This window comes from Lytechinus pictus, chromosome 5, assembly GCF_037042905.1.
Source record: "Lytechinus pictus isolate F3 Inbred chromosome 5, Lp3.0, whole genome shotgun sequence".
NCBI lineage: Eukaryota > Metazoa > Echinodermata > Echinoidea > Temnopleuroida > Toxopneustidae > Lytechinus > Lytechinus pictus.
Window position 1 is genome coordinate 9,207,344 of NC_087249.1, and position 25,086 is coordinate 9,232,429.

Here is a 25,086-nt window from a genome sequence, read left to right on the forward strand (position 1 = left end):
AAAATTGAGGTCTTGATTTATCCTCAAAACTCAATCCCCTGACATGCTATTACATGACAGTTCAAATGTGACATATATACATTGTACATTTTGTAGAAACAACAAGTATTTTACTTTAAGAACATTATCATATCATGGGAATAGAATACAAAATTGGGGGATAATTGAGTATTTTGCAATATCCATGTGTCATAGAAGACAAATTAAAATCATCTTATAAAGCTACTTTTATTCTGGTGTACATGTGCATAACTTAAAGTTTTTTTTCTCATAGTTATAATTAATATACAGTAGGCCAGTATTCGCAAAATGGTTTGATTCTGTTGTACCATCGTTTATAAAGCTTAGATGCAATGATTATAATTTAGAATACATGTATACAAAACATAAAGAAAAAAAAATCAATAATAATTTAGTTTTCATTAACGGATGCTAGAAGATTAGTTGAGATTACTGCATAAAGAAAAGTGATACAATGCATATATCCCAAATGCTCTCTAAGAACCCCTTGCACGTCCACCAAGTTACATGTACTTGTAGAAATTAAGACAACTTCCTTCAGTCCCACTCCCTATACTGAATGATCCCGAAGATCACATCTCTTGATGAGGAAAGCTCCCCAGCTCGAGAAGAGTACCGGGGAAGTTGTCAAATAAAGTCATTTAGCCTGCTACTAATACTATTGTCAACAGCAAACAAAACTACTTTTTCTGAACTTTGCCTTAATTTACACCTAAAAAGAGGTATGTCAAGAATGTGATCTCAAGAATTTCATATTTTTAATGCTCTTCTAATAGACCTTATGCATGTGATGTCATACTCTCATAGCGCCCTCCCTCAGAGGATATAGTAATACGCATGAACAGTGTTGTCAGAGATGTGCCAGCTGCAGATCACCAACACATGCAAGATATTGGCTTCAGCCTCTAAGATGGCGGTGCAATGAAACCAATGCATAAGGTCTATTTCATTTTTTTAAACACTGAGCATTCAATTTCCTGACACAATTAAAGGGGAATCCAACCCACAAGTTGATAGGTAAATATTTGAACAATATCGGACAAACAAGAAGACAGTTATGAATTTTCAAAAGTTGTAAATATTGGTAATCACTATACCCATGGAGACTTCAAGTTGGCCGCATATGTGATGTCATAGTATAAGGCAAGGACTCCTCTTCCATGTACTCCAATACATACAAAGGCTAAAATGTCATTTTTCCCAAGTTTAATTTCAAATTATATTTTTCTTTCATGAGGACATAAAACAATACACTACCTGGGTTATATTTAGATTACTACCCCAGGGTAATGGTTTACTTAAAGAAAACCACAAATCCCTGATTATTAAAGGAGAATGAAACTCTTGGAGCAAGTTAGCTTTTGTGAAAGCAGAAAAATCAAAGAATAAGATCAACAAAAGTCTGAGTAAAATAGGACTAGCAATAGAAGAGTTATGAGCATTTGAATGTCGAGATCACTAATGCTATGGAGATCCTCCCATTGGCAATGCGACCAAGATCTATGATGTCACAGATGAACAACTCTCCCCATTTGGACACTGAAAATATACCCCAAAACATCTCTTTTTGCTCATTCTAATCATATGACAAACGATTCATCAATGATATAATGTTGTGAAACCTCTGTACTTGTCCTCTCATAATAAAGAGAACACCTCACCTTGTGATAGACTCTATAAAAGTGAGAATATAAGTGAAATAAGTACTAAAGTAATGAGGGAGTTGTACGTGTGTGACATCACAGATCTTGGTCGCATTGCCAATGGGAAGATCTACATGGCATTAGTGATCTCAATATTCAAATGCTCATAACTTTCTTATTATTCATTCAATCTTCCTCAAACTTTCAACAATATGTTTCTTTGATTTTTCTCTTTGATATGGATTCAGCTGGTTTCAAGGGTTTCGTTCTCCTTTAAGTATATGGCCTATGGGGAGAGTTGTCCTTGCCCCTTGTCATAATTTACTTACCCTGGTTGCCAAGTTGAAATCTACTACCCTTTTTACACACGCTAAAAAGTCCTTAACCCCGTACTATAGGTGGGGCTAAATTGCCATTTAGCCCCACCTATAGTACGGGGTTAAGCTTAGCCCACTTTCTTTTTACACAGCATTTTTGCAAAGTGGGCTAACCCCACCTTTAGTACGGGATTATTTGGCCCTGCAAAAAAGCACAGTTATCCCAGCAATTGCAGTGCTAAGAGCGATAGTACGGGGTTAAGATCGCTAGTGTAAAACGAAAGTGGGCTAAGCGCTCCCATTCATGCCCCGCAACAGTGCCGGCCCTGTTGTCCAATCAGAGGTAAGCATAATGAATATTCATGAACAGCAAACACGGTGATGAGAATCAAGCAAATAACGTAATTAGGTCTATTGTATAGCCGGTAAACAATTCCGAGTGAAGTACTTGTACTACGAATGATCGACAAATGTATTTAAAGCGCGCGCGATTTTGGATATGACCCGAATGACCCCTCAGTGCGCTCGTGAATATTCATGAGCTACCACTAGTCCGGGGTTAGCGAGTTTCGTGTGTGAAAAGCAAGCATTCCTTATCCGGGGTTAGCAATAACAATTTGGCATGGGTGAAAAGGAAAAAAAATAGTACGGGGTTAAGGATAGTCCGGGGCTAAGAAAATCCTGTGTAAAAAGGGTATACATGTACATAGTCTTGGTGATCTCAATTTAAAAGCAGCCATAACTTTCTTATTGCTTGTCCAATTTCTTTCAAACTTTCAGCATTTTTTTTAATTTATTTTTCTCCTTTCCAACACATTTTATGGCCAAAGCTGGATTCCCCTTTAACTAGACTATGATTCTAAACAACCAAGACAACTTATATTTTTAAAATATTTTTTTCAACATAAGACTCTTTGAGATTGCTTTGTATTGATCACCTTCCACTGAAAAATGCAAAGTGCCTATCATTAACAAATGGAAAGGATGTTCTGAAAAATTGATTACGAATGAACCCTTTTTGTGCTTACTTCAGAAGATATGAAAGTAGTCTTTTAAGTACAGTACATCATTGCAATTATTATTTTTTCCTTATTCATCAAATAAAAACAAAAAAATAAAAAGAATTCAGTTTTATTGGGTCCAAGCAATATGACAGGGGGTTAGTCCTTATGATTAGGGTAAGTAATATGTTGCACACTTCCTGTAGGTATACATGTAATACCTTCAATAATTTCAACACATCACTGTGCATGTTTCCTAATATATCAAAAAGTAAATTACCGTACAGAAAGGTATTCAAAATGGTACTACATGAGAGGTTGGATGACCTTGACTTTGAAATATGTTTGGCTGCAGAATATATAATTTTCTGATCCTATTGAAATATGTATCTGTTGACTGTAAAAAAAAAAATCATAAGGATATTAATAGTATTTGGATACCAGCAATATTTGCAAACACACAAATATGAATTGTTCTTCCTTCTGCCCTGCTATTTATCTTTGTTCCATTTATTCATTTGTCATTCCTCTCTTCCCTTTTAGATGTATATCTTTCCTCTTCATTTTTATCTCTCTTGTAATAGCACTTCAACAAGATTGGTTAGCAGTTGGTTACAAACACATTCTTTTTCCTCTTTCTACATGTGTATTTAAAGTATGATGAGTTTCTTTTCTGGGGTAAGGTTTTGGCATATAAAAGGGAAAAATAATTAACCAATCTGGCCGCCTTTCTTATTTTATTTATTATTTTTTTTATTTATTATTATTATTTTTTTTTTGGGGGGGGGGGAGGGGTACACATGTTAATGCCTTCATGCAACTAACACATCTCATACATATTCAGTGCTATGAGCATGTAACAGTAAACACAACTATAGGGCTGACAATAATATATTTTATTGATCTGTCTCTGTTAAAAGGTTTTATCAATAATCATAATGAATATAAATATAACAGGGCAACAAAACCTACACCAGTTTCCATGACTTTTTTCTTTGCTTTTAATTATAATTTTATTATGACTCGATTTTACAGGCATGTGCGTGCTCATAAACATGTAGGTGCTGATAAAAGAGATATTTAAATCCATATCATCACGCTTGTCTACAAAAAATATTAATTCAAAACCAAGTGCTGATCAATAAATATGCAGGAGTATGCAAGTAGTTTGAATGCATGTTTATTTAATGAACTTTGATACACCAGTCTCTTTATATTATTCCTCTCACATATCCGACAGGGACTTTTTCTCTCTCTCTCTCTCTCATCAAATAATTACCCCCGAAAAACCAAATATTTACTTGTGAGATGTTTAGCTATCTGTCTAGTTTAAAAAAAAATTAAAAAAAACATGCCTGTCTTGCACTGATGATAAACATCTCATAGGCCCCTGGGACTCGTTGCATAAAACTTTTGCTATAAAAAACTCTGGCACTTTTTTAGCCAGAGTTTTTTGTGTAATTTTCAATGGCATAATTTTGTTTGCCAGAGTTTTTGTTTATTTGCCAGAGTTTTTTATGGCAAAATTTTTATGCAACGGGTCCAAGGTGTACACAACCTCTTTGGAATAAGAGCAAAATACTATCAATCGATATGAACGCTGAATAATTTGCAATAAAAAAGGGCAGTCCTTTTACCAACTAATACCAACTAAACACCCATGTCCTACATAGTATATCATATGGAGCGTTGTGGCCCAGTGGATTAGTCTTCTGACTTTGAAACAGAGGGCCATGGGTTTGAATCCCAGCCATGGCGTTATTTTCTTCAGCAAGAAATTTATTCTCATTGTGCTGCACTCAACCCAGGTGAGGTGAATGGGTACCAGGTAGGAAGAAATTCCTTGAATGCTTAAGCGCCTAGGCAGACCAGCTAAAGCCGGGGTGATAATAATAGCAGGGCCTGCTTATGGCGCGCCATCTGTTTCATAAAGGCGATAAACTCAGTTTATCGCCGAAAAACCTAGTTTATCAATCGAAAAACCTAGTTTTTCAATTGAAAAACTAAGTTTTTCGCCGATAAACTTAGTTTTTCGCCGATAAACTAAGTTTATCACTTGAAAAACTAAGTTTATTAAGAAAAACTAAGTTTATCACCGAAAAACTAGGTTTTTCAAGTGAAAAGCAGAGTTTCTTGAAAAACTAAGTTTTTCGACTGATAAACTGAGTTTTTCTAGATAAACTGAGTTTTTCAATTGAAAAACTTAGTTTTTCGGCAAAAAACTAGGTTTTTCAAGTGATAAACTTAGTTTATCGGCAAAAAACTAGGTTTTTCAAGTGATAAACTTAGTTTTTCAATTCTCATAAACTAAGTTTTTCGAATCTGATAAACTGAGTTTTTCTAAGAACGCCATTTGTCCCATAAAAGCGATAAACTAGGTTTTTCAAGTGATAAACTGAGTTTATCGTAGAACGCCATTTGTCCCATAAAGGCGATAAACTAGGTTTTTCGCCGATAAACTAGGTTTTTCAATTTCGATAAACTAAGTTTTTCAATTCGAAAAACCTAGTTTATCGAAATCGAAAAACCTAGTTTATCGAAATTGAAAAACTTAGTTTATCACTTGAAAAACTTAGTTTATCAAATAACTCTGTTTATCAAATGAAAAACTTAGATTTTCGTTGATAAACTCAGTTTTTCGTTGATAAACTCAGTTTTTCGCCGATAAACTCAGTTTTTTGCCGATAAACTTAGTTTTTCAATTGAAAAACTAAGTTTATAAAAAAAAAACCTATTTATCAAATGAAAAACTAAGTTTTTCGGCGATAAACTTAGTTTTTCTTGATAAACTGAGTTTTTCAAGTGATAAACTTAGTTTATCGGCGAAAAACTAAGTTTATCGGCGAAAAACTAGGTTTTTCGGCGATAAACTGAGTTTATCGCCTTTATGAAACAGATGGCGCGCCATACCTGCTGGGAGAACAGTTTTTAGAACTGAAGTTGCTTCCCTGGGTAAATATACCAATATTATTAGTACTATTATTATCATTATTATTATCATTTCCTATAAAATGTCACAAGCCTCTTATCAATTTCTCTACAATCTGTGAAGAACGGGGGCCTGTTGCATAAGATATGGGGGAAAAAAACTCTGGCAAACAGAATTATGCCATTGACACTTTAAAAACACATTGAAAAACTCTAGCAAAAAAAAAGCCAGTTTTTCTTTTTATTCAACAGGCCCCGGGTTGGTTCACACAAGCATGGCAAGACAACTGTCCAAAAAAGGAAATAGAAATTTGATATTGTTCATATGACAAGGAGTCATGGATTTCCCTGATTTACGCAATCAGTATTTATAAAGCAGTTTAAATTCTTTGTTCTAAAATTAGGAGATGTCAATGTTGTGTCATTCTTCATTCTACATTTTAAAGAAAAGTGAATATACACATCATTATGTGCATTTGTGTATGTATTCATTGCCAAATCGAAATCAAGAAAAGTGTCAGTTACACATTTATTTATATTCAACAACAATTCAAAAATCAAAATGCTGTTTAAAAATAAAAGATAAACCTAGCGTATCCAGGTTAAGTAATTTTATCACTTGAATATTTAAAGATGCTACTGCTACCCACGTTAAAGTCAATTTTCTTACTTTAGAGAAATTCTGCTTTTCAAATGGAAAACTCTGTGAAACTCAGTGAAAAACTGTTCAGTTTCCCCTGCTTTTACATAAAAAAGCAATTAATGTTTATGTTTTTTGCCTAATTCCTCTATGGGCCATTTATAGGACATTTAACTAAACTTGCATTTGAGAAGAAGGTGCAGGGTAGGAGGCATCACATTTACTGGATGAATCAACTCAAGAGGATTAGTCAATCTCGTTGAGATTAGGGAGATGTTGCCTCTAGCACCCCTACCCCTCCCCACCCTCTCTCTCTCTTCCTGCCCTGTCTCCTCATCCTTATTTATCTCATTTCTCTGTCAGTTGAAAGGAAAAGCTTTAAGTCAATGAACCTCTTTTTTTTCTTTGCAATCGCTTTGTCCTTTCAAATGTTTCCTCTGCCCCCCCCCCATTTTTTTAAGGGAGGGTGTCTTGTAATTACAAAATGTGTTACAATACAAGTAGATCTATCTACACTGTATACCTCTTTCAACATCATGTATCAAATTACATAGAGGACAAGAAGTCACAAAATGTGTTCATCAATTTGGTAAAACAGCTAAATGTGCAATACACAATACAAGTAGATCATCTATCTATACCTCTTTCAACATCATGTATCAAATTACATACATGTAGGGGACAATAAGTCACAAAATGTGGTCATCAATTTGGTAAAACATCTAAATGTGCAATACACAATACAAGTACGTGTAGATCTATCTAAACCTCATCCAACATCATGTATCGAATTACATACATTTAGTGGACAAACAATAAGTCACATAGTCATGATATTGTGCAGTACTTCAATACAATCACGTTGCAAACTGTTCACAAGCACCTCGTCTGAAGTAGTCACATGCACGCAACACATTTAAAACCAACATTCCCCAGACATATTCCAATAACATTTACAAAACAACGTGCCAATTTTAATCTACCGCGACGCGGCCCAGACAAGGCAGGGGCAAAGCTCCCATCATTGTCCATTACATTACTGTCAAAGCGTTTGTGTAATTGCAAGAGCCAGACGGTCGGTAATGCCTCAAAATAATATCCATCAAAACTGAAACCAAAGCAGACATCCCCAGCCTGTCTAATGAGATACTAGACTTGATTGAAGCATGTACATGTAATTAATCCCCAAAAAGTGTTTTGTTTTCATACTGTTTTCATAATAACAAACTAATAACTCACACGTACATTTAGACTCTTGTTTATTGTCAGGGCTCGTTTCATGTTTCGATCCATCAATGTAAAGTGTCATACACAAATAATCTGTAATAAGATGTCTCGATTAGAATATTTACTTTCCAAAGTACCATTCAAGTACTCTTCAAAATTTGTTTTCATAAAATACAGTTTAATATCTCAGATCATTCATTCCTCCTTATCTCTCATTACAAAGGTAATAATGAAAGTGAACCCCTGGAAATTTCCATTTTAAAAGAAAATTTGATAGACAAAAGCAATTTCGTTAAACTACAAAAAACGGTGTATAATGAAATAAGTTACTTACTTTCTATGGCAATATTAACACTTGCAATTTTGCTCTAAAATGGCAGGTTTAGTATTTTTACTTACATTCCCTATTATTGTCTATTTGATGTCTATTGTAAAGTCAATATATGTGTCAAGCTGCACCTTGAAAGATAATGAAGGAAATATGGAGAGTTGTACACCTGTAGGCAATAAGAGATAATGTATTCTCAGAATAACTTACCGGTAATAATATTTTCTATAAAAAGAGACCATGTATCTCCACTGTTATCATCATCCCCCGGGGAGAAAAAAATTACATGTGGGGGGGGGGGGGCTCAGGGCTCATTCATCCCCAAAATGCTCCCAAGTGCCCTTGAAGACCGTAGAGCCCCTAAATTTCCCATAGGGTCCAATGTAAGCAGTATTATAGCAAATTTGGGCTGGTGAGCTCAAAATGTACGTAGTACAGATTTTTCATCAATTTTTTCCCTTGATCATCTTACTATAGTAGAAAGCATCATGCATTACACATTCAAATTGGTCTAGAGTTCTGAATATATTCAGTTTTCAAAGTATCATTGAAGTAAACTTTTAATATTGATCTTTAATGGGACTTTTACACTTTCCTTTATATCAAGAAAGAAAAAAAAAAATACCAGCAGTGTGTTTTATCATAAAGCTGTTCATAAGTTACGAGTGACTTTACAGACGACCAGTGATCCTTTCTTGTGCACCAAATTTCATTTGGTGTGGATTTACATGTAGCTCCTAAGAAAGAATCACCAGTCATTTGCGAAATTGCTTTTTTACAAACAGTTTTATGAAACATCAATCTGATATTTTGCCTACTGGGAAGCATGCTTGTAGAGATAAATAAATATTCCTGAAAGAAAATACCTGCAAATCAGTTCATACAAATTATTATAACTTTTGATGGGGGGCAAGACTGATGCATATCATTTGGCTTTGTTGTGTATAAAAATTAAATGCAACCTTGTTGGGGATTCATAGGAATATCACTGATTTGGGCAGGTCTAAATGCATGGAGTGGATAATCACATATTTTAAGGCATTAAAGGGGTACTCTAGGCAGACAATGATTATATCTAAATAAACAGAGTAAAATTCACCAAGAAAAATGAAAGTTTCATCAAGATCTGGTAACAAATATCAAAGTTGTTTAATTTTAAAGATAGTTCTATAACCATGCCATCATATATATGCAATAGGTGGACTGATGATGACTTTTCCTTTTATTTTATTGAATCAAATAATGTGTGTAAGATACATGTATATCTCCCTTGTAATAAATAAATAAGTTGCAGCAATGATTATACTACATATTAAATCAGTAGTCAATCCATTTTTTTTATTCCATCATTGGAGGGTAAATCGATTGTGAAAAAATTATAAGTGAGGATATGACATCATCAGCTTGCTCATTGCATATTCATGAAGACATGCATAGAATTGTTTCACCAAAATTATGTAAACTGACTTTAGAATGTCATAACTTTGTTATACCTTGTCTTATATTAATTAATTTTCAGTGTTTTGTTTGTCTGGTTTTACTAATCTGTTCAATTCATATTATTTTCAGCCTAAAGAACCCTTCTAATATATATAGGCCTTCCTCAATCATATGTTATCATTTTCCTTTAAATCCTCTCATATCAAAATGTCATGTCATCATAGCTAGTTTCAATTTTGAAAACGTCCTTCATGCCTGAATGAAAGGTGAAAAAATCATCTTCCTACTCAAGAATATGTACGATAACAAACAACTTCAAAAATGCGACCACGTGATGTGAAACTAAAAGGGAGAATGCAAACATGAAATATAGACCACAGGCAAACAATTACAATGTACATGTCTATTTGTTTTGTCTGTCTTGAAACTGAATAACAAGTAATTCATGTTTTGCTCTCTCTCTCCCTCTTCCATCTGTCTCTCTCCCTCATTCTCTCCCTTCCTTTCTGTCTCTCCCCCTCTGTGTGTCTCTCCCCCCCCCCCCCTCTCTCTCACGCAACGCCCCTTATCCTAATATTTGTGCACTCCTTTACCGACAAGGTGAATTATAACTACTGGTTACATTCTGCAACTGTACACAATATTATTCCTGGAAACTGAAAGCAGTCTAGAGTTTTCAGAGTTGACATTACATCCAGGATTGATAATAATATCCCCTCAGACTGTGCCTTATTTCTCACCTTTAACAAGCATTAATCAATTGACTGATTAAGGGCTTCAAGTTCAACCAACTACAAAATTCTTTTTATTACTCTATATTTTTCAAAACTTAATGGTATGCCTCCAAATTACTAGTACACATGCTTCAATTCTGCCACCCCCCCCCCACACACACACGCCCACACATATCAAGTCCACCCCAGAAAAAAAGGAGACATGCATGACGTCATTGAAAATTTCATCATTTAATAAGAAAGTTATGACATTTTAAAGTTTTGCTTATTTTTCACTGAACAGTTATATGCACAACTCAGTGAAATGCAAATGAGAGTCGATGATGTCACTACTAACTCACTATTTCTTTTGTTTTCTATTTGAATTATATCATTTTTTACAGATTTGACAGTAAGAACCAGGGCTCTTGATGTTATTTCCACATATTGAGGAATAAAACTGAAAAAATTATAATTCATATAATAAAATACAAAAGAAATAGTGAGTGGGCTATTTCTTTTTTTTCATTGTATTGTATTTCTTCATTAGCATACTGACTTGTACAGATAACTGTTTTTTTTTTTAATTAAGCAAAACTTTTTAAATGTCATTAACTTTTTTATCGTACATCCGATTGTGATGAAATTTTGGTGTTAATACAAGCTTGTATGATTTTTTTTAATTCAAATCAATTTTTGTTGGGGTGGACTTTCCCTTTAATTATAGCAGAAGACTTCAACCAGCAAAGACCACAATAATAGGGTAAATTGCCAATTCATCCACTGCCAACTCGTCCACTCACCACATGGTCTACCTTCATTTAGTCTAATGCCATTCCGACCATCAACATTTCGTCCAACAACCATTTGGTCCAATCATCACTTCGTCTAATCACCATTTTGTCTATTACCATTTCGTCTAATAACCAGTTGGTCTAATACCCATTTTCTTTTCATTCATTTTGCACAATCAGCACTTTTGTTTAATTAGACCAAATGGTGTATGGACTAAATGGCTATTGGACCAACTGGATATTAGACGGAACGTCATTAGACTAAATAAATGAAAGTATACCATGTGGTGAGTAGACGAACTGATGACAGACCAAATGGTAGTAGACAAGTTGGCAATTGGACAAATTGATATTAGACGAATTTGAAATAAACCAATAATAGTATATATGGTGATAACACTGCAGCACATCTTCTCTTGCTTTCACCCACTCCCATAAGGGTTCATTAAACCTGACATAAATCTGCCAAGAAAAAAAAAAAAAAAAAAATTATATCTACTGGTACTAAATAGGTGCCAACAAGAGGATTATTGATACTTCATTCAGTACAACCAACAGATGGCGTAGTTCAGAAAAGGCTAAAATGATTTATTGATGCTATACATTGACTGTTCTGATTCTGTATCTGTCCGTTGACGTCCAATCACCAGCATCTGGTTGTCGCGTACGTTTGGGTTTAGGGGTCAAGCGCTAAACACAGTTAATTTTGGTAGTGTGCTTTTGAGACGAGGGTGTTTATGTCCAAACTTTCAAGTTTGAGTTTGAATACTCCTACGTCTTTAGAATTTCTGATATCCTCACCAAGAAGGTTCCATTCTGGGATGGTCTTGGGATACAGGGAGTGTCGGTAGCAGTCTTTATTTGATCTTATATTAACGTTGTATTTGAGAGTTACCTTTTGTCTGGTTCGATATCTACAACTGGTTGGGTTTTGAGATTGAAGGTGGGCTGATATGTTGGAGGGTACAAATCCATGTGTCTCTTTGTACAAGTGTGTCTCTTTGTATGAAAATGTTGCTGCTCTCATTGTGTGGCTGCCTCACTTAACACGAGATGCTAAGTAAGGAGTTTCGGTCGAGTTCGAAGGGGGTTCGAAGAACAATGCACTCCAAAAGAAACTTATTCCGAACAGAGAGAATTACCGATGACGATTCGATTTTAATTGCAAAACTCTCGTGTAACATCAAGTTAAGTAGATGTAGTAAGTAGTAAGTAGTAAGTAGTAAGTAGTAAGTAGTAAGTAGATAGAATACTGCGAGAAAAAGAGAACAAATAGAACGAACATTTAGTATTCCAATTCACAAATGATATTACGAAAGAAAACAAATAATGCGACTTTATGCTATGACTAAATACTAGAAAAGGTATGCTAAATTACTATTCTAACAGCTACAAGTGAAACAAATATGAATAAAGTAAACAAACTACATAAAACAACTGGATTATGTAACTAGCATTAAAAGGAGAAATAAGTTAATAAGTTAAGATAATAAGTTCATCAATTACATAGGTACAGACTAATTAATGTAACTAAATGGAATTTCCTTATAATATGAATAACAAAACATTCAAGAAAGTATTACTAACAAATATGTCTCATAAACTAGTTAAAACAACACAGAAATTAATGAAGACATTAATAAACTCACTTAACAATTTGCGAATCAAAACATTTAAAGTGAAGATAAATATAGGTAATGTAGTTATTAATCATAAAGATGATCTCGAAATAAAGCTACAACTTTGCAATAAGAAATATCCTAAACTGAGTTCTAAAAATGCATATAAGTTTACTATATTGCTACTGCTTTAAAGAAATTAATATAGAGATATCTATAATAGTGAAGTATAAAACTATTCTTACCAATTGGAGGCTTTGAACTGTTGAAACTGAATCGAAGGTATCGAAAGATCGAACTTAATACTTGAGGTGTCTAAAATACGATGTTAACTCGCTGGCTTTCCGAAATGTAATGACTTGGCTTTCTCAAAAAGCTAAAACCCAAGCCAAGCTCTACCAGTACAAGTTGAAACTATAGAAAAGGGGGCTGCACAAACTGAAAGGGGGTCATTGTTCTACAATTACTGTGGCCAAGTTTGTGTACTAAAGGTCTGAAGGTCCAGACAATTGCTCCTCTGGGAATGAATAGAACCTTCACAGAGAACATAGTTCTCTTTAATCAGGGTGTCTCGATCTTATAACACTGAAATATGTACAAGTATATATCTACTACATGCAAGCATATTGAATACTATATGAAAAGCTTTATGTACAAGAAAATATTATATATGCCTACTAGATATATACCAATAAGACTAAATTCAATATCTAAACATGATCAAAATCAGTAGACTGAAAGCAAGTTAAAAGATATCATTATAGATAACCACTGAATTAATATTATTTAAAGAATGAAAAACTGAATTAATCAAAAACATGTAAATATAAAATTATAAACCTTCACTGCATACTGCTGCAGTGACATGGCTCCTTTAACTGCTTAATTATAGGCAGTTACCAATCGAAAGCTAAACGAAAACAATTTTACATAAATTTCGAAGCAAATTATTCACCAATATCAAAAGAATAAAACAGCTGGCGCTTTTAAAACAAAAAGCAACGATACAATAGTTAAAATCGACTAACTTGAGCGAAAATACGAAATTAAATTAGGAGAGAAATAGAAAGGAGATAAAAGGTTAAAGTAGTTGAGAACAAGAAAAGTAGAAATACAGAAACAAAGAATCAAAACACTTGAATTTTGACAAGTCTACTCGAGCGAACTATCAAGAGAAGATTGGAAAAAGAAATGGCAAAGAGGAAGGACAAGAACAAAAGGTGGAAAACAAAGAGACAAAGAATTAAATTAAATTAAATGTTCATTGTGTTGTGTTGGCTCCTTGATGGGGAATCCCTTGGTCTTCTGTGTCACTAGTTTCCGAGGTCTCTTCTGGAGACAAGAGAAGCACCAATTTGTGTACAGGTCTTTCCAGCATGGTGGGTTGTTTCTTACGCTTGCCCTGGCTATCTAACGATGAATCTGCCATGACGAGTTGGACCTTGCGCACAAGCCCATCGTTGCTAGGATACACTTTCGACACTCCTCCAAGGGGCCACTGAGCACGGTTATCATCTGCTTCTTTGGAGATGACGATATCGCCGACTTTAAGACTTTTCCTAGGACGAGCCCACTTCTTCCGAGTTTGCAGGTCGGTTAGATATTCTTTCTTCCACCTCGTCCAGAACTCGTTGGTAAGATGTTGGACTCTACGCCACCATTTTCTAGCATACATGTCTGCTTTCTGGAACTTGCCTGGCGGTGGGAGGACTACTTTGGCCTTCATAGTCAGGAGATGGTTAGGTGTCAATGGTTCTGGAGCATCAGACGAGCTCAGGTTCTGTGTTGTAAGAGGCCTTGAGTTGACGATTGACTCTGCTTCAGAAAGAAATGTTCTAAATGCCTCATCATCTAGTTGTTTTCCCGCAGACATCATAAGGGGTTCTATAGCACGACGAACTGTCTGAATCTGGCGCTCCCATACTCCGCCCATGTGTGATGCATGAGGTGGATTCATTACGAAGGGAATCCAGTCAGTGTTATTTTCAACAAGATACTGCTGGATCTTGTCCTGGTCCATCTGTTTCAAGGCGTCTCGGAGCTCATTCCTAGCACCCACGAAAGCAGTTCCTCTGTCAGAGCGAATTTGTCGAACAGGTCCACGGCGATTAACGAATCTTCGAAGACAGTTGATGAAGGAACTGGTGTCGAGGCTGTTGGCTGATTCCAGATGAACAGCTCTGGATGCCATGCAGGTGAACAGTGCTACATATCGCTTCACTGTGCTTCGTTTCTCAGTGATCGAGAATGGCCCAAAGTAGTCGACAGCACAGTAAGAGAATGGAGGAGCCTGTTCCAGTCTGTCTTTCGGGAGGTCTGCCATCTTCTGCTTCTCCAGAGGTCCACGAAGTCGCTTGCAGGTTACACACTTGGTGATGATGGATGAGACAGCTGACGAACCACCTATCACCCAGTAACCAGCCTGACGAAGTTGATTGTGAGTCGATCCTCTGCCCATATGATTTACTTCTTCATGATGATGCCGAATTAGAAGTGCTGTCAGATGAGCATCTCTGGGGACGATGACCGGGTGTTTCACATCATCTGGGATATTTGCCCTCTGAATTCGACCTCCGACTCTAATTAGACCTTTGCTATCTAGAAATGGGTCTAATCGATATAATGAGCTTGTTGGCTTAATGTCATCATTTCTCCGTTTCGCAATCTGTCGATTGTTGTCAGCTGACACATCCAGGTTGGCGAGTACTTCTCGCTCGCGACCAAGGTGCCTTTTCTGGATTAAGCTGAGAATTTCCCACTCAGCTTCCTGGAGGTCAGCAACGCTCAGAGATATTCTGGGTATTGGTCTCTTCAAAGATGGCGATTTTTTGAGCTTGATCTCTCTCATCTTTAGACGCTGCTTGAGTCTCACGCACAAGGCTATTACTCTCTTGGCTTGGTTCCAGCTAGAGAGATGCGATAACCGGCTGGTGTCGAAGGTGTTGTGAAGTTCAACTCTGGATGAGAGTGTTGTTGATTTCTTCACTTCTGGGTCGGTTTCTTCCACTTTAATTCGAATGGGTTCAGGAGGATGAAATAGTCCTTTCTCATGCAGGAAGCCTGGACCTGCTTGCCAAGTGCTGCTCTCCAACAACTCTTTTGCCGTGAGTCCTCGAGAAGCATCATCTGCTGGATTGGTTGAAGTGTCTACGTAGTACCAAGACGCAGGGTCAGATACGTTGCGTATTTGTTGCACTCGATTGGCTACATATACATGAAACCTTCTGGACTCGTTGCTGATGTACCCCAACACGATTTTGCTGTCAGTCCAGAAGTATTCACGAATCTCATGATATGTCAGTTCTTTGCGAAGAAATGCACTCATCTTGGCCGAGATAACAGCAGCAGCTAATTCAAGTCTTGGGATGGTTTGGTGCTTGAGAGGGGTCACTCTAGACTTAGCGATGACAAGAGAACACGATACTTCACCCTCTTCATTCACAAGTCGAAGGTATGAGCACTGACCATATCCATTTTGACTGGCGTCAGAGAAATGGTGTAATTCAGCATGCTTGACTGAACCGAAGTTCTGGGGCTTGTAGCAGCGTGGAATCTTTAAGTTTTCCAGTTCGCTTATTTCCATTCTCCATTTCTCCCACTGTGGTCTGATGTCTTCTGGAATTGGGCTATCCCAGTCGATCTTGCTTCGGCATAAACTCTGCAAGATTTGCTTGCCACGTAGAGTCACTGGACTAGCGAAGCCATTAGGGTCATATATAGAGCAGACAGTTGACAAGACACCTCTCCTGGTGAGGGGACGATCGTGGAGCTCTATGCGAAATTGGAGACTGTCGCTCTCAACACACCAGACTACACCAAGAGCACGCTCCAGAGGTAGAGGATCGACATCGAGGTTCAGTTCAGCTAGGCCCTTGGACATGTCGTCTGTTGCAAATTTTTGCAGAACTTCCTTCTTGTTCGACATGATTTTGTGAAGTCGAAGCCCTGCTTTTTCACAGATCCCTTGTGCTGACTTCAGGAGTGCAACAGCTTCTTCCGATGTCGATACCGACTTCAGTCCATCATCTACGTAGAACTCCTTACGAATGTAGTTGGCAGCTTCACTCCCAAATTCCTCTTCGCCGTCATCTGCTGCCCTCTTGAGACCGAAGTTGGCACAGCCTGGTGAGCTTGTCGCTCCGAAGAGATGTACCTTCATCCGATATTCAACCACGTTGGAATTTGGATTGCCGTCTTCCCACCAGAGAAAGCGAAGAAGATCTCGATGCTTCTCAGTAACGTAGAATTGGTGGAACATGCTTTTGATGTCGGCCATGAATGCGACATCATCTTGCCTGAAGCGACATAGGACACCGAGAAGTCCATTAGTAAGGTCCGGGCCTTGAAGGAGATGGTCATTGAGGGAGATGCCATTACATTTTGCCGAGCAATCGAAAACGACACGAATCTTGCCCGGTTTTCGAGGATGGTACACTCCTGTGTGGGGAACATAGTTGACCATCCCTTCTACACTGTGAACTGGTGCCCTCTCTGCACAGGTCTTGATAACTTCATCCATGAAGGCTCGATAGTCGTTCAGGAACTGAGGATTTTTCTTGAAACGAGCTGTGAGCTGTCTCCATCGTTTTTCAGCTACTTGTCGGTTTGATGGAAGGCTTACATTATCTGTCTTTAGTGGAAGTGGCATTTCATAATGCCCATCCTGTCTCTTCACTATTCCCTCCTCAAGGAGATGAAGGAATCTATGGTCTTCAATGGACATTGGTTCTTTCGAGTTGTCATGTTTGAAGTCTGTTTCCAGAGCTTTAATCACCTTGTCTTCGATGAGAAGTTCCTTGGCCTTGGTTGGGAATGCGAGGTTCTGGTACAATTCAGCAGCTATTTTGTGACAGCTAGCTGAACTTGATTCGATTGGATCCTTGCAGATTCGTCCGACAACTCCCCAACCAAGTAGAGATTTCTGCCCATATGGTTCCGCTTCTCCTCCAGCGACGATTTCTCGAGGTCGAATCGCACTTGGACAGTCTGTTCCGATGAGAAGAGAAACTTCGACAGTCTGGTCATATGGCATCATCTCTTCTGCCACGCGGATGAGGTGAGGCCATCTTTCAGCGATCTGAGTCTTTGGGATTTGAGACCTCGTGGCAGGAATGTCATCCCTGGTAAAGGCAGCTGGTAGGCGAACGATGTTTTGCCTTTTGTGGTCTTGCAACTCCAAGTCCTGCACCTTGAAAGTATCAATCATCGAAGTATCATGCAGCGTCGTCAGCTTGAGGCTGGTTTTTTGGCCTTGGAGGTTTAGCTTATTGTACAGTTTGCATGATATAAAGCTAACATTGGATTGTTCGTCCAATATCGCGTACTCTAAGAATGATTTTGATGGGTTATTGACACTCCTCACCCACACAGGAACAATCATCGAGTGGTCTTTTCCTTGAATTTCTTGGAGACTGCAGACCGAGGTGCAATTTGCGGTTGCTTCTTCCTGCTTGACTGGCTGTTTCTGCCACGAGTGGAAGCAGGATAGATGCCTTCCTTCGCAAACAGCACAAGAACGCCTGGCCTTGCACTGCTTGCTCCTGTGGTTGCTGTGCAGCCCGCATCCAAAGCACAACTTCTTCTCAAAGAAGAATGCCCGCCGCTCTTCGAGGGTGATATTTTTAAACTTGGAGCATTCTTCGATGAGATGATTATCTTGACAATATGGACAGGTCTTGTCCTTGGACGGCTTGCCTGAAGGTTTGAAAGGTTTTCCTTCAGTTGCGAAAGTACGAGCGTGTTTTCCGCTTGGCTTCAGGTTGACTGGCTTTATCTGCTCCCGCACAGAAGCACTGAGCTCTGGGATATTGGCCTTGTCCGCCGCTCTCCTCACAAAATCAGCGAAGGCGATGAAAGGAGGGTATTCTTGTCTCCCATGTCTTTCCTTGTAGCGATCGATTTCATCCCTCCACTTGCTTTCGAGGTATGAGGGGAGCTTTTCGACGAGTTTTGAATTCTCTTGAGGAAAATCCAAAATCCCCAGGCTCTTTATTGACTTCTTTGCAGCAACGACCTTTGCCAAGCAGTCTGAGAAATCTTGAAGTCCGGTTGCGTCACGGCTGTTGATGCGTCCCCACGAATTTAGCTTAGAAGTAAAGGCTGAGCTTACAACCGTCGGGTCGCCGTACCGTCTGGAAAGAGTCTCCCGAGCTTGTTCATACGCATCCGGGGAGCCAATCAAAACAAAGTGCTGCACAATTTCTTTCGGCTTCCCAGCGACGCAGCTGTGAAGCAGATTCAATTTGGCTCCATCGTCGAGTGGTTTTATATGTACAGTTGAGTCGAACGAGTTTTTCCACAGAGGGTAGCATAGTGGGTCACCAGAAAACAAAGGGATATCAACTTTTGGTAACTGGGCTTGAATCAACATATGTCGATTTAACACCCCTTGCTCGAGAGATGACCGTGCTAGTTTCTCAAGTGAGGAGACGATCTTGTGAATATCGTCAGGTGAATTACTCACGGTTGTGGACGACTGTCCCAATTCTAGGTGTGTAACGACTGGAGTTTCCTCCTCTCCCTGGCGATTAAGAAAACGTGAAATCCTTTCTGCTTCGTTTTCCTCTTTAATGTCTTTGAGATCGTGGTTGTCTTCGGGTCCATGAGAAAACTCAGACTCGGCGTTCTCCTCTAGAACAGCTTGTTCGGCTTGAAGACAAGCTAGCTTTCTTTGTGTCCTTAAATTTCGAAGTGTCAACTCCAGCTTAGCCTCTTCTTCATCGAATGCCGAACTTGCTTTAATGGCAGCTTCCTGGCGACGTAGAATAAGGTGATCACTCCTACTGCTTGCTCGAGAAGATCTACTTGCTCTGCTCCGCGCTGACTTATGACTGACAACACTCACAGCATCTGTTTGATTCTCCATAGCGAAATCACGAAATCCAGTTTCATCGACGAATTTTCAGTCCCTTGTATTCTATTGTGGCTGCCTCACTTAACACGAGATGCTAAGTAAGGAGTTTCGGTCGAGTTCGAAGGGGGTTCGAAGAACAATGCACTCCAAAAGAAACTTATTCCGAACAGAGAGAATTACCGATGACGATTCGATTTTAATTGCAAAACTCTCGTGTAACATCAAGTTAAGTAGATGTAGTAAGTAGTAAGTAGTAAGTAGTAAGTAGTAAGTAGTAAGTAGATAGAATACTGCGAGAAAAAGAGAACAAATAGAACGAACATTTAGTATTCCAATTCACAAATGATATTACGAAAGAAAACAAATAATGCGACTTTATGCTATGACTAAATACTAGAAAAGGTATGCTAAATTACTATTCTAACAGCTACAAGTGAAACAAATATGAATAAAGTAAACAAACTACATAAAACAACTGGATTATGTAACTAGCATTAAAAGGAGAAATAAGTTAATAAGTTAAGATAATAAGTTCATCAATTACATAGGTACAGACTAATTAATGTAACTAAATGGAATTTCCTTATAATATGAATAACAAAACATTCAAGAAAGTATTACTAACAAATATGTCTCATAAACTAGTTAAAACAACACAGAAATTAATGAAGACATTAATAAACTCACTTAACAATTTGCGAATCAAAACATTTAAAGTGAAGATAAATATAGGTAATGTAGTTATTAATCATAAAGATGATCTCGAAATAAAGCTACAACTTTGCAATAAGAAATATCCTAAACTGAGTTCTAAAAATGCATATAAGTTTACTATATTGCTACTGCTTTAAAGAAATTAATATAGAGATATCTATAATAGTGAAGTATAAAACTATTCTTACCAATTGGAGGCTTTGAACTGTTGAAACTGAATCGAAGGTATCGAAAGATCGAACTTAATACTTGAGGTGTCTAAAATACGATGTTAACTCGCTGGCTTTCCGAAATGTAATGACTTGGCTTTCTCAAAAAGCTAAAACCCAAGCCAAGCTCTACCAGTACAAGTTGAAACTATAGAAAAGGGGGCTGCACAAACTGAAAGGGGGTCATTGTTCTACAATTACTGTGGCCAAGTTTGTGTACTAAAGGTCTGAAGGTCCAGACAATTGCTCCTCTGGGAATGAATAGAACCTTCACAGAGAACATAGTTCTCTTTAATCAGGGTGTCTCGATCTTATAACACTGAAATATGTACAAGTATATATCTACTACATGCAAGCATATTGAATACTATATGAAAAGCTTTATGTACAAGAAAATATTATATATGCCTACTAGATATATACCAATAAGACTAAATTCAATATCTAAACATGATCAAAATCAGTAGACTGAAAGCAAGTTAAAAGATATCATTATAGATAACCACTGAATTAATATTATTTAAAGAATGAAAAACTGAATTAATCAAAAACATGTAAATATAAAATTATAAACCTTCACTGCATACTGCTGCAGTGACACATTGATTTACAGTAGGATGGGGGGTCGGGTGTCCAGACACTTTATATTTTTGAAGCCTTCTTTTTTGTCGTTGGATTACACTAAAAATATGAATTCAATAGTTGTAATCATCTTCCATTTTGTTCTCTATAATATTTCCTTACATTTTGTACTAAAAATTTATGAAACTTCGCTTGTAAATTTTTCCAAATGACTTTCTAAAATTGATCGTCCGGACACACAACCTGTCCGGACACACAACAACTGGGTATACTCTGTGGACCTATCTAGTAGACTTTGCCTTTGCGAACATGGCAAAATGAGGTGAAAGAAATATGCCTAGCTTCATTCATGTCTTTCATTGAAAAGAAGGCCAATTCCACCACAAATACAGACTGATCAAATCTAGAGCAAAACTGACCAATGAAATCACAACATTCCATCAAAATCTGATTAAAAATATAGCCTTTTGTTTGCAGTGCCCCTTCATTTTTCTGCGAATACGCGTACCTGCACGGTTCTAATAAAAGAAGAACTGAAATGACCACAAACTTTACACCACGTGCAAAACAGAAGATATTTTAAAAATACAAATGGTGGGAAAATACTGAATTTCAGGCATTTCAAGTAACAGCCTCAAAATGCGGCCTTTCTAATCAAAATCACTGAATTGAGTGGGAGGTGAATGGGTGCACAGTCTGTTTTAAACCCTAAAGTCTAAACCGCGTCAAACAATAGAGTAACAAATCGATTAATTAAAAAAAAAACATAACAAATGCTGTATCCGTTACCTGTGCTCCGACAGTCAGAATCTGTGACATTATTTAGAATGGTCAAACTTCACACCGTGACAAGAGAAAGTTACCGTGCTCCTCAATTCTTCATGCCGTGGTCTCCAGATTCATATCCGGCTATGCGCCTATGCTAGCTCCGGCTCGCGCTCCTCCCGGGTGGTTTGCCCGGCGTTCGAAGCCTGGCCTGGCGCATGTAGCAGCATGCACTGGCCTGGTACGCCTGGTACTTCGATCGAATAGGCTCAAAATATCCAGGTACGCAACGCGCAGCGCGCATACCGGTAAATCCAGGCCAGCTACAAGAGAATTGGTGGACTTTTCCATTATCCGGAGGGGTGAAAACTCAGAAAATAAATAGGGCCTACAAGGCTACAGAAATAATGATAAATACCGGTAAACGAACAAACAAATAAATGAATATAATGTCATAAATAGATAAGTAAATTGATTAATACAATTTAACAAATAAATAAATAAATAAATGAATTAATTAATGAATGTGAATAAAAAGGTAGACCTAAATCGTTTGTTCTTTCTGCCCTCTCTCATTTAATCTTTTTTTTTTTTGGGGGGGGGGGCGGAGGGAATTAGCAATTGTATGACCCCAAAAATGAAACTTAACTCGCTCGCCTAGCTGGCATTTCTTTCTCAGTATTTTTCCTATCCTATTGCAATCCTAACCTTACAACCCTAAAGCCTGGAGCAATTGTCGCCGGAGCAAATGTCGTATCATCGAATATAGAACCGTTTACAAAATTGGTAGGGTTCTTCACACAGTCAAGAACCCCATACATAAAGATTGCGTAAATCCTCGTAGAACCAGGACTATTCAGAACCTGCGCTTTTTCTGCTTCTCGGAAAAACCTCAAAAGATTCCAAATACGGGACAAAGAAAACTGATGAAATTTCTAAGAGGGTTGTGTCAATCAGTCTTGCACCGAGTCGAGCACTTGACCCAGATCATGACAAGAAAAAATTGGTATGCCTATATACATACTTAGAATTTCTTATAACACTCTGATAAAATCAGCATAATTTTAGCATTTTTTCCCTTTTATTCTATTAAGCCGGCGGCGAGGCTAGGCTTTTGGCGATTCTTGTGTTTTACGAAGATGCGCGTGACTACGGAAAATCGTGCTCGCTTCTCTCTCCCCCTCTCACCTCTCTGCAAGCAAAGCTCCTGAACATCCTTTATAGTCCAGGTGGGTGTTTCATAAAGCTGTGCGTAAGTTAAGAGCGACTTTAAGAACGACTGGTGATCCTTTCTTGTGGTAAATGGTATATTCATTGGCGACGGTTTAGCGCGTAAGAAAGGATCACCAGTCGTTCTTAAAGTCGCTCTTAACTTACGAACAGCTTTATGAAACGGCCCCCGGGATAGAAGGGGTCGAACCTTGTTTTTTTATACATACAATGTTTTTTTGTGGTTTCTTGTCAATTCGAGGGTGCTGATTCCGAATCTGAATGATGCCACTCGTGTAACCTTGAGCATTTTCTGCAAATTGGCAAAATCCAATATGGCCGCCAAAATATTCAAATTACCCATGAAAATCATAAAATTGTCCACACATTGGCTTTAAAGTATATGCAATTGTGCTGCCGGAGTGAAATAATATCTGAAAAAATGATTTTTGTCAAAATATTAATTTTCTTGATATCAAAATGGCCGCCATCATAGACCCCTGTACAAAATGAATGGGGAAAATTAATTTTTACAAAATTGAGCACTGAAATGCAAGTAATTATGATCTATGAGTGAAGCAATGTCTGTAAACATGATTGCTAACGATATATATCATTTGTTATGTCAGTTATGTGATAAATCCTGTATTTTGATATTCAAAATGGCCTTCAAAAGCCCTAACACTATTATGTACAATGTGAATGGTGACACAAAAAAATCACAAGAGTGAGCACTAAAATGCATTTTGTTGAGATAAACGAGTGGAATACTGACTAAAAACATTTTTGTTAACGAAATTTATTATTTAACATGCCATGTATGTGATAAACCCTGTATTTTGATATTTAATATGACCGCCAAAGGCCCTAAAATTATGATCTACGATGTGAGAGAGGACAAAAACAATCACAAGGTGAGCACTAAAACGTATTTTTTGTGGTAAATTAGTGGAATACTGTCTTCAAATATAATTTGCAACGAAATATATTATTCGGGTTTTATATTTGTGTTAAATATCGCATTTTGACTTTCAAAATGGCCGCCAAAATTAAGACATTGACTGTATTATGTACAATCGATCTGGGAAACCAATTTTCACATGAGTCAGCACCATAACATGCATATAATTGTGATTTAAGAGTAAAATATTGTCTGAAAACATAATTCCTAACAAGATATATCATTCATTCTGCCAGGTAGGTGATAAATAATGTATTTTGAAAGTCAAAATGGCCGCTACAGGCCCTAACAGTAGGCCTATTATGTACTTTGTGAATGGGAACATATACTTTTAACAGAATTTGGCTTTGCTTGACTAAATGGTGTTGCATGTATGAGTGAAATATCGTCTGAAAATATGATTTTGTAACCAAATAGATCATTTCTTATGTTATTTAGGTGATAAATGCTATATTTAAATTTCAAAATGGCTGCAATATGTTTCTTTGTGGAAATTATCTTTCCCCATTCAAATTTTACATATTAAGATAAGCTAGGGACTATGGCGGCCATTTTTCATTTTTAAAAGGCTGCATTCATCACCTTTATGACACAAGCTATGATATATTTCGTTAGAAATCATTGGGTTTAGACAATACTTAACACTTACATCAAAATTAAGCCATTTTCATAGTAAAAATTTTGTCAAAATTATCTGTCCCCAGTTACAATGTACATACTACTTTGGGCTATGGCAGCAATTTTGAATTTCAAAGTAAGGCCTTTATTACCTTCTCAACCATTATACATATTTAGTCAGAAATCATGTTCAAGACCAAATTTTACCTATATATATCACATAGTTACGTGCGTTTTTGGTTCTCATTCTGGTGATGATTAATGTCCCTATACGCATGTTACAGAATTTGTAGGGGCTTGTGCGGCCGTTTTGAAAGTCAAAATACAGTATTTATCACCTATGGGAGAGGAAATGTTATATTTCATTAAAAAAATCACGTTTTCAAACAAAATTTTCCTTATACAACAGAATTATATGGATTTCATAGTCAGGCAAATCCTAATTCTTTCAAAAGTATTTGTCCCCATTTACATTGTAGATAATACTGTAAGGGCCCATAGGGG

At 37.3% G+C, this 25,086-nt stretch overlaps 1 protein-coding gene across 2 annotated transcripts; it reads right to left on the reverse strand.

Moving 5' to 3' along the window:
• Nucleotides 1–12,190: 12,190 nt before the first annotated feature.
• On the reverse strand, nt 12,191–21,035 carry LOC129281729 (uncharacterized). Of its 2 annotated transcripts, XR_010293613.1 has the most exons (3): nt 20,427–21,035; nt 12,917–19,814; nt 12,191–12,304 (listed from the first exon to the last, which is right to left on the reverse strand). XR_010293613.1 is itself a non-coding variant. In XM_064099763.1 (2 exons), the coding sequence occupies exon 2, from the start codon at nt 19,534–19,536 to the stop codon at nt 13,933–13,935; it is 5,604 nt and encodes a 1,867-aa protein (XP_063955833.1). In that variant the 5' UTR covers nt 19,537–19,814; nt 20,427–21,035; the 3' UTR covers nt 12,315–13,932. The 2 variants fall into 2 exon arrangements, 1 of the variants encoding a protein (XP_063955833.1); XM_064099763.1 differs by lacking the exon at nt 12,191–12,304 and having other exon boundaries at nt 12,315–19,814.
• Between the last annotated feature and the right edge of the window lie 4,051 nt (nt 21,036–25,086).